The sequence below is a fragment of the Porites lutea genome, chromosome 3, assembly GCF_958299795.1.
Source record: "Porites lutea chromosome 3, jaPorLute2.1, whole genome shotgun sequence".
Taxonomy (NCBI): domain Eukaryota; kingdom Metazoa; phylum Cnidaria; class Anthozoa; order Scleractinia; family Poritidae; genus Porites; species Porites lutea.
This window is the reverse complement of record NC_133203.1, coordinates 35,280,301-35,290,300: the sequence shown is the minus strand read 5'-3', so window position 1 is coordinate 35,290,300 and position 10,000 is coordinate 35,280,301. Positions and strand designations below refer to the sequence as shown.

General features: G+C 39.6%; 1 protein-coding gene across 1 annotated transcript in view; it reads left to right on the top strand.

The window, feature by feature from the left end:
* Positions 1–4,483: 4,483 nt before the first annotated feature.
* The window catches only part of LOC140931024 (uncharacterized), a 19,248-nt gene continuing 13,731 nt past the window's right edge, over positions 4,484–10,000 (top strand). The window contains exon 1 of the mRNA XM_073380769.1: positions 4,484–5,051. Within this exon, the coding sequence (XP_073236870.1) occupies positions 4,616–5,051 (436 nt within the window). The 5' untranslated portion in view covers positions 4,484–4,615. The remainder of the gene's footprint in view (positions 5,052–10,000) is intronic.

Sequence of the window (10,000 nt, the reverse complement as noted above, 5' to 3'; positions counted from 1 at the left end):
GTCGGGCTCAAAATAGAAACACAGCAAATGCAAAAGGAGTCATATCATGTGAGGACAAGCTTGAAGGATTGAACCTGATTGCAACTAAGTGTTTCATAAGAAAACGAAGAATTTAATCCGAAGAATAACTCGCAATTGTATAACAGTAATTTCATTCGATCTAAAATCAAATTGAACAAATATATTCTATTCAAGAAGTGTAATCAAATAATTGATAAATGAAACTAGAAAAAGCGGAAAAAATGCCGATAAAAGCTAAACGTTGATACAAGCGAAATCACGTGCTTCTTGAAACAAACTCAATTTAAGCTCTTTTAACTCTGTTTAAAAGGTAACGAAAGAAAGACTAAATTAACAAAGGCGAAGGTAACATACAGTTCACTTACTTCTATGGCGAGTTTTCTAAAATGTCCTCGGAATAAGCATTAAATCGGTCCGGGTAGCAGGTAAACTGTTAACACTTTGATCCTTGGAGTACGGCGGTCGGTAAAAACCTTATAAAAACTCGAACAAAGCGGATATTTTTGTGCTTCCTGTTGGGCGTTTACGGTTTTCCTACTTTTGCCAGCAAGATTAAATATAAAAATTCCTTGAATAGTTTTTTTACTACGTTAACTCTGAGGTTTCTGAAAACTCAAATGGCCTAAAAGTTTTTTAAAATTCATTTTTTTGCCTGTAACTTTTCATATAATGTTTCGGGAACAAATGTGCTTGACTTGAAGCAATGATTTGTCATTTGCAAGTGATTTTACGCTGAGTTCCAGCAAACCATGACGTCATAGCCCATTTGTTTCCGTGAGCGGGTACTCCCTTTGTAAGCGAATCGTTCAAAACCGTCTGGGTCTGAAACAGGGAAAGGTTTTGCGCCGTCTGGATACAGGGTCTGAAATTACATTTTCGTGCATGAGTTTTGGATGTTTTTGTTGTTGCTATTGTTTTAAATCATCCCTCTTCAGGTCTGTGAATAGGGTAGGAAAAGTCGTACTCTACCGAAACAGGTGGACAGCGAATTCCGTAAATACGTGCACTTGAAATATCCTTTTAAACGGATAGGGCAATTGGAGGGTTAAGTCTACCTCTGTTTTTGAAATAATTATAGTGTAAATTATAGCTGAAATTTCTATTCGTGTGGGGCTATTTATTACTAGGTGCCAGACAGCAACTCTGTGTCGCGATACCCATCAAAGGGACGGCGAATCGTAACACCCTCATTTATCTGCATAATCGTTTCACATGATACAATAGCCGAATCAGAATCCAGCATTGCATCTGGGTTGAGTGATGTATTAGGTTCCAGACCTCTTATATTTTAGGGCAGGTTTTGCACATGCGCAGTTGCATTAAAAGAATGACTAGCAAATGTTTCGTTTCGTGTTGTTGTTTAAGACCAGAATATTACAATTTTGGCGACGAGGATGGCGCTTGTAGGTCAAGTTGGAGAGTATGTGGACGGTAAAAAAGATATTGCAACTTATATCGAAAGAGTGGAATTGTATTTTGCGGCGAGTTATGTCAAGGCGGATTACAAAGTTGCTACGTTTCTAGCGTTTATCGTAGCAGATGCATATGGCGTGGCGCGAAATTTTGTTAGCCCCTGAACGTCCAAAATATAAGTCTTTGTGCAATAGTATAAAAAGCTGACTGAACAATTTGGAAACCCAGCTCTAATTTCAAAGTCACTGATCAATACGTTCCTGGAGATATCAGTAGATCGCAACATATATTGTGAGAACATTCATGGAGCAGGCCTTAGACCAGCAACTAAAATGCAGCAGATTGTTTCAAAGCTACCTCCAAAAATTGCAGTAAGGTGAAGCAGGCAAAAGTTAAAGCTACAGCCCAAATAAGTTGACCTTAGCGACCTAGATGAGTGGCTAAAACCGAGAGTCAAGTCGAAGTGATAGCCTTTGGTTGCTCCAGTAATATGCCATGCTGGAGGGCGAGAAAAGCAAAGGGACATGACAAACAACAAACAAAGGAATCATTCTAAGAGATGTTAGCTTTTTGTTTGGCTTGACTCAGTGCGTAGGGCCTCGCTCTCCAGCATGGCAGGTTTGTGCAACAAAAATGACTTACTGCAAAGGACCTATTTAAAATGAACAAGGCATGGAGTAAAACATGTTTGGTCCGTTTGGGAAGGTGTCGGTAAGAGAGATGACTGTAGATATCTGAAAAATCGTGAGCTAACCAACGACGACAACGACGACGACGACGACGGCAAATTTGCCTCATTTCAAAATGTTATCGCGTCTATTTGTAGCTGCTAAATTTGTCAAATGTAGGCGATTTCTCTTGGAGTTGAACTCTTAAGGACTTTATCCAGGTTCAGAAATTAAAAGGAGAATTTGTCGTCGTATGTTCACTTTCTCTATAAAACGTCGTATTCCTTGATTACTAGGTTTCACTTCATATTCGTGCAGTGAACGTCAAAGAAATGTACTAAGAAGCTTGATGCACGTGCAGCAACTGTTGTTTTCATCTTAAAAAATTGTTTTTTGTTGCTATTTGTGGGCATTGAGAGAATAAAATGGTAAATCTGAATAAATCAAGAGGTTACTACAAAATAGAATTACAATACATTACAAAAGTAAGAAAATAATAAAACAATAATTTACATAAATCCTCATCAAAGGTGAAATCTGAGCAGACGCCATAGTAGCTTTGGCTTTTGAGTTGGTCACTTAAGTTTCCTAGTTTAATGACTAGGTGCATGACTTAGGAGCTTTGAAATTAAGACGAAGAATTCCTTCTCAGTTTCAGTTGAGAGGACATCTAAAACAAGTTCTCCCGTTGAATACTATCCTGACACGAGAGAAATGGAACTGAAGTGTACCTTCAAGGGATGGCCTCGTCCTCGTGTAGTTTGGTACAATCCAGATAACAAACAAATCATGAACGGATCTGAAGGTTTTTACATCTCAGAGCAGCTGCTTGGAAAGGATACCTTAAGTTCCCTTCTCCGTAATGCTAATATCCAAGAAAAACACGCAGGGGCTTATTATGAATGCATTGGAATGAACAACATCACCGGCTGGTCGAGTAAAAAATCAGGGAAAATTGACCTGAATTATCGCTGTGAGTCATTTAATTTCTTATTTCTAATACTACACACGGATGCGCAAAACTACCATATTTGAAGCATGTTCATAAAAAACATAATACCATGTTTCCCTTGTAAGCACTGGAAAGCATCCCATTAAGATTAAGAGGGACAGCTCATTCTCTCTTGATTTAGACGGAATTAAATATTGGGTGGTTCATATTTCAAATAACAGATTAACTTATTCCTAACTGAATTTTAAAAAATGTAACCGAAAATTTCGTGCCACCTTCCCCTTCTATTCAAACTAATGGACGCTGGGATTTTTATTTGTTTACCCCCGGGTCACAAGGGATAAGTAAATAAATAAATAAATAATGACTTAGTGGCGCTAGCTTATTCACAAAGTTGTTCTTTGTCTACCATTCTGGCTCAAATTTACCTCGCGCAGCTGGCGGGATTAACGTGGGAGTGATGTGTTGTTTTGGTGGCAATAGCGGAATGAGGGTGAGAAGCAACAAAACTCAACCTGGCAGGCCACATATGATGTTGCCTGACGAATCAAGTACAAGACAGTCATTAATGAGAGGGGAGTGTTCTCACCTGAAATTTAGTAGAACCTCTATATAACGAAGTCGTCGGTATGATTCACAATTATTCCACTTATTCCACGAGCGTGCGTTAAATATGAGATGGTAGTTAGCCAACGAGGCGCGTAGCACCGAATTGGCTATAATCATCTCATATCCAACAAGCGCGAGTGGAATAATTATTCTATTAAAAACGCCCACAAAATATCGAGAATTTTTCCCGACTTTATTTGTAAACCAACCGATTTTCATCTTGTTTTTGATTTTGAGCAGACGCGTACAGTTACCATATTTGAAGAGCATGGTATAACGTACGTCATATACCATGATGGCTAAGCCAATCAGAACACTAGAATTGCATTATCCAATGATTCAATTTTCAATAATAAGCGATATTCTCCGCCCCAGAAATAACACAGTCAAACCCCGTAAATCCCGACACTGAAGGGGCCGTACTAAGAAAGTGCCTGTATTCACGGGATGACCTTATTAAGCGGGTAGAAAATGAAAGGGCTTTCTTTCCCCAGGAACAAAGCAAACTGTCTGTAACAATGAGATGTCTGTATTGAGCGGGTTTCCAGACTGGAGCGGGGTTTGACTGTACAATAAATAAAAGGAACCTCGATACAACAAAACCTCTTTATGGCGAGCATATTTTGCCAGTCCTTTGGGCCTTCGTTCAGCTGTTCGTTATATCAAGATTCCAATGCAAAGTGTTATGTGATTGTTAAAAAAAGAAAACGAGACGCCGAATAGCTATTGAAATCAACCCTTAGCAGCACAGGTCATATTAGTGGGAGGTAAGAGAAGTGGGGTTCATCCGATCAACCGATCGTCAGCGCCGCGTCTCTAAAGACGGCGTGACGAGACAAGTCGCAAAAGAGGGAACCAGTGGGATAAACAAAATCAACACGTAAAAACTCCAAAGCGTTGTGATGCCCCATATATTGTCACAAATACTCAGGAGGGGAGAGTAAGAGTAAGAATGTTACCCCCTACGGTTGCACAAAAAAATGGTAACCATTTTCAAATAATAGTTACTTTTTATATCTTCTTATTATCTAATACAGGTCTCTTTCCTGGAGCTCCGCATATTTCTTCTCCCCAGGTTTCGGTGACAGCCTACTTCAATGTCAGTTTAAAGTGCTTAGCATTTGTTAGGCCAAGCGACTGTTGGGACAATTCTTTACGGTGGTATTTTAACAACAGCTCAGGGGAATTAAAATCTGGTGAAAAGTATGATATACAAGAAAGGAAAACCAACACCAGATGCAAAACAGATTTCATTCTCACCATTGTTAACGTTACTGAAGCAGACGAGGGAAAGTATAAATGTCAGTGGCTCTGCGAGAATGACGACCCCATCAGCTCTGCCAAGTCTTCAATTATCCAGTTGAAAATATTTCCTCCTCCAGAAGAAGGTACTGATACTCCTGTGATATCTAAAGGTCTTGTGTCACGAAATTTATCAAATTTAAAAAGTGGAAAACCCCACCAAATTGAGTGAAACATAAAAATAACCGCTCAAAACCCAAGGGGGCGGGGGGGTACGGTACTTGTGTAAATGTGTAACTTGTGTGGCAAATATGTAATTTTCGCGATCCCAACTTAGTCCCTTTCTATTTTTATGAATTGACCCATTTTTAGACGGAATGAGGAAAACTTTACTTTTCATCTGCAGTACAAACATTCTGGTTCGTTTGCTAACCATAAATATGGAGAACTGTCTTACCCGAAAAACTCCGAAAATGTGCGACCCCATTATACTAAATCCAGTCGTGAAAATGCGACCCCATCCAGCTGCACATCCTCATTAGCCTCTTATAAGGAAGCACCCCCCACCCCCCACCCGATCTCGGGCTCAAAACAGTAACACAGCAAATACAAAAGGAGTCATGTCATGTGAGGACAAGCTTGAAGGGTTGAAACTGCTTGCAACTAAGTGTTTCATTAGAAATCCGATGAATAACTCGCAATTGCATAATTTCATTCGATCTGAAATCAAATTGTAGAAATATGTTCTATTTAATAAGTGTAATCAAATAATTGATACATGAAACTAGAAAAAGCGGAATAAATGCCGCTAAATGCTAAACGTTGATACAAGCGAAGTCACATGGTTCTTGAAACAAACTCAATTTAAGCTACTTCAACTCTGTCTAAAAGGTAACGAAAGAAAGACTAAATTAACAAAACGAAGGCAACATACAGTTCACTTACTCCTATGGCGACTGTTTTCTTAAATGTTCTTGAATAGGCATTAAATCGGACTGGGTAGTAGGTAAACTGTTAACACTTTGATCTTTGCTGTACGGCGGTCGGTAAAAAACTTATAAAAACTCGAATAAAGCGGGTACTTTTCTGTTTCCTGTTGGGCGTTTATGGTTTTCCAACTTTTGTCAGCTGGATTAAATATAAAGATTCCTTGAATAGTTCTTTTATTACGTTAACAATGAGGTTTTTGAAAACTGAAATAGCCTAAAAGTTTTTCAAAAGTCTTTTTTATGTCTGCAACTTTTCATATAATGTTTGGGAGACAAATGTGTTCGACATGAAGCAGCGATTTTGTCATTTGCAAGTGATTTCTTAACTCACGCCGAGTTCCATTGAAGAAATTATATTTTCGTGCATGAGTTTTTTATATTTTTGTTGTTGCTATTGTTTTAAATCATCCGCCTTCAGGTCTGTGAATAGGGAAGGAAAAGTCGCACTCTACCGACAGACAGGTGGACAGCGAATTCCATAAATACGTGCACTTGAAATTTCCTTTTAAATGGATAGGGGGGTAAAGTTTACTTCTGTTTTTGAAATAATTATATTGTAAATTATAGCTGCTATACTACTACATAAGAAATTTCTGCAGGACTGGTATTTGGTATTTTGGTACTGGTATTTTACGTATTTTACGTATAACAATTTTGAAATATCACTCAAAGGTATTTATGCCAAATATCACTGCTAATCATGCTATTACCTATACTTATAACACTACATGAGAAATTTCTGCAATTTGATTGGTTTAGAGCAGTGGTATTTCAGCTTGAAATACCTACATGTGAAAATTACAAAACCTTTGCGGGTAGTAGTATAAACAAATAATAGCATGATTTGTAGATGATATTTCGCATAAACACCACTCGTGATATTTCAAAATTGTCTCAAATTTCACTTGCCTAACGGCTCGTGAAATTACGTATAATAATTTCGAAATATCACTTCAAATCATGCTATTACCTGAACAAATTTCTACTTGTGCGGCTATTTATTACTAGGTGCCAGACAGCAACTCTGCCGCGATACCCATGTAGGGGACAGCGACTCGTAACACCCTCCTTTATCTGCATAATCGTTTCACATGATACAGTAGCGGAATCAGAATCCAACATCTGGGTTGAGTAATCAGTATTAGGTTCCAGACCGCTTATATCTTAGGGCAGATTTTGCACATGCGCAGTTGCATTAAAATAATGACTAGCAAATGTTCGTTTCTTGTTGTTGTTTAAGACCAAAATATTACAATTTTGGCGACGAGGATGGCGCTTGTAGGTCAAGTTGGAGAGTATGTGGACGGTAAAGAAGATATTGCAAGTTATATCGAAAGAGTGGAATTGTATTTTGCGGCGAATTATGTCAAGGCGGATTACAAAGTTGCTACGTTTTTAGCGTTTATCGTAGCAGATGCATATGGCGTGCTGCGAAATTTGTTATCCCCTGAACGTCCAAAAGATAAGTCTTTTGAGCAATAGTATAAAAAGCTGACTAAACGATTTGGAAACCCAGTTCTAATTTCAAAGTCACTGATCAATAAGTTCCTGGAGATATCAGCAGATCAGGATAAAAACAATTTGACAACTCGCACAACACTGTGAGAACATTCATGGAGCAGGCTTTAGACCAGCAACTAAGACTTGACCCAAGTCAAATTCAAACAAATCGAAGTGGCTCAGGAGAAAGAACACGCAGAGACTCATGTAATGCTTTGTGAGCTAAGAAAAACATGTACTGACATTGTATGAAACCTGGAAGAATCAACTGTAAGTGAACGATGGTAATCAGTTATAAGAGAAGATGGGTTTGTGCTTTAGATGCCACAGTAGAGAACATCGTCGGCTGATACATTCCAATCCTTGAAAGAAGCCACAGGAGAGACGTCATCACCTGGAGTACCAACTAATCACAAGAGCTGTTGAGGTTCTGAAGACTTGAACCGGTAAGTGTGCCACGCCCTGAAAGGGTTGCGCTGCAGATGATACCCACCACATTGATGGTGGGTCTGGGTCGTCCTTCCTCAAGAGGAGATCGCTGATAAACTGGGTTTTTACGCACTCTCTGTTGCAGCTTTTAGAGCAAAGTCGAATGTAATGGATAGCAAAACTGTAGCTGTCCGCCAGCCTTGAGGGTATGAATTTGAACAGCAAGAAGCAATTATTTTTTGTGGAAATTTGTGAAATAAAAGCAGTTGATTGGTCCGTCAATGCAAGAAATTAGATCATAATCGCGACTTGGAGATCATAAAGCCAGTTCAACATATAGAAGTTGATTGAGAAGTGATTATTATGAGGAACTCATTTTACCACTTGAATATCGCAAAGGACATCTGGGGGAGCCTGTAAGAGTAAGGAAAACCACTCGCATAGACAACAGTTGGAAATGTCTCGGATGAAGCAAACGAGTGTCATGAGGCTTGCCATGTTTACACATATACCATGCGACCTTTACTCCAGAAATGAGGGCCGATGAGCTAATGCAGAGAATGTGGGACGAAAACGTTGTGGGAATTGCTGATCAAAACAAGCGCTTGAAAGCTGAGGAGGTGCTTGCTGCGCGCAAAGAGGCACAATCAAGGCGTTATGCAGAGGGGCTATAAAGTGCCAATTCCATGGAAGGAAGATGATACGCCGTTGTGTTCAAACAGAAAGACTGCTGAAGACCGACTTATCTTTTGACAAACACCTTCAGCCAAGACTGGAGGTTGCTGAGAAATACTGCCAGGTGATAGAAGCCAAGGTATAAAAGAATGAATCCAAGGGTTACATCCGAATTGCATCCAATTGGTACCCACCTCATTTTCATGTAGTGAGAGAAGACAAAGAGACTACGAAAGTGAGGATAGTCTACTATTCAGTAATTTTGCCTGGACCAACTGAGCAAGATGTCTTTTTTTTAAATGCACTATTTTGTTTCCGCAGTTATCTTGTGGCCCTTGTAGCAGATCTGACGGAAGTTTTCTCACAAGTTACCATGGCAAGGAAAGACGGAGGGCACCACCCCTTCCTGTGGGGGTAGAGGTTACACCTCTCTAGACTTCCAGAAGTCTATGAAGCAATGAGCTTGATGTTCGATGACCGCGCCTCACTTTATCTTGCCCAGTACATTGTGCGACAACATGCAGAAGATAACAGAAATGACCACCCGCTAGCAATAATCGTAATCTTATTACGGGTGTACGTGGATGACATTATGACTTCATTGAGCACTAACGATGAAGCGATTAAAGCTCGAGAGTAGCTTAGGGAGCCACTTGGCAAGACAGGCTTCAAAATGCGGTCTGGTTGTAGCAACAGGCCAGAACTACCTTGCATGAAAGCATAAGGAAAGCAACAAGATGATGAGACGGATGTGTTTAACTTCAAGTTGAATCCCCTGCAGGATGTTGTCTATACCTAGCGAAGGTTCGGAAAGAAATTTTATTTGCTTTTTTACCCATTACAGATGCTAGAGGAAGGATGGATATGCAGGGAACATGGTTACTGGGTTTAAAATAGGATGACTTGAAGAAGACGTATCCAGAATGGTTCAGTGAGTTACCAGAATTTTCCAGAGGACAGTTTTCAAGGTGCTATCGCATTGCTGGGAAAATTGATGTTTGCACATCTATTCATACAATGGTAGACACGTCGCTGTTGGCATATGCAGATGTAACTTACGTTAGGCACAAATATGAAGATACAGCTAGAGAAGAAGAAGAAGAAGAAGAAGAAGAAGAAGAAGAAGAAGAAGGGAAGCAGGTTAGAGCTCTTGGCAAGAAAGAAAGGTGTAAGAGCTGTACACTCTGAACAGACAGAAAGGGCGTCTTTTTCTGGATCCAGAGTCAGTCGAGGAGATCTTAGACTTCTGTGGCCAACGGAATATTTAACAATTATTCCTCGAGCCCGAATAGGCTCTGAGTCAATAGCCCATGAGGCCGAAGGCCGAACGGGCTATTGACTCAGAGGCTATGAGGGCGAGAAGAATAATTGTTTTAGTGAAATCCAACTACTTGGTAAAAAAAATGTCGAGACAAAACAACTTAAGCTAGTTAAAGCTAGAATTTAATCCTTTTTTGCCACCAAAAAGCCGGCGCTTTTCGCTACTAGTGGGTTATAACATA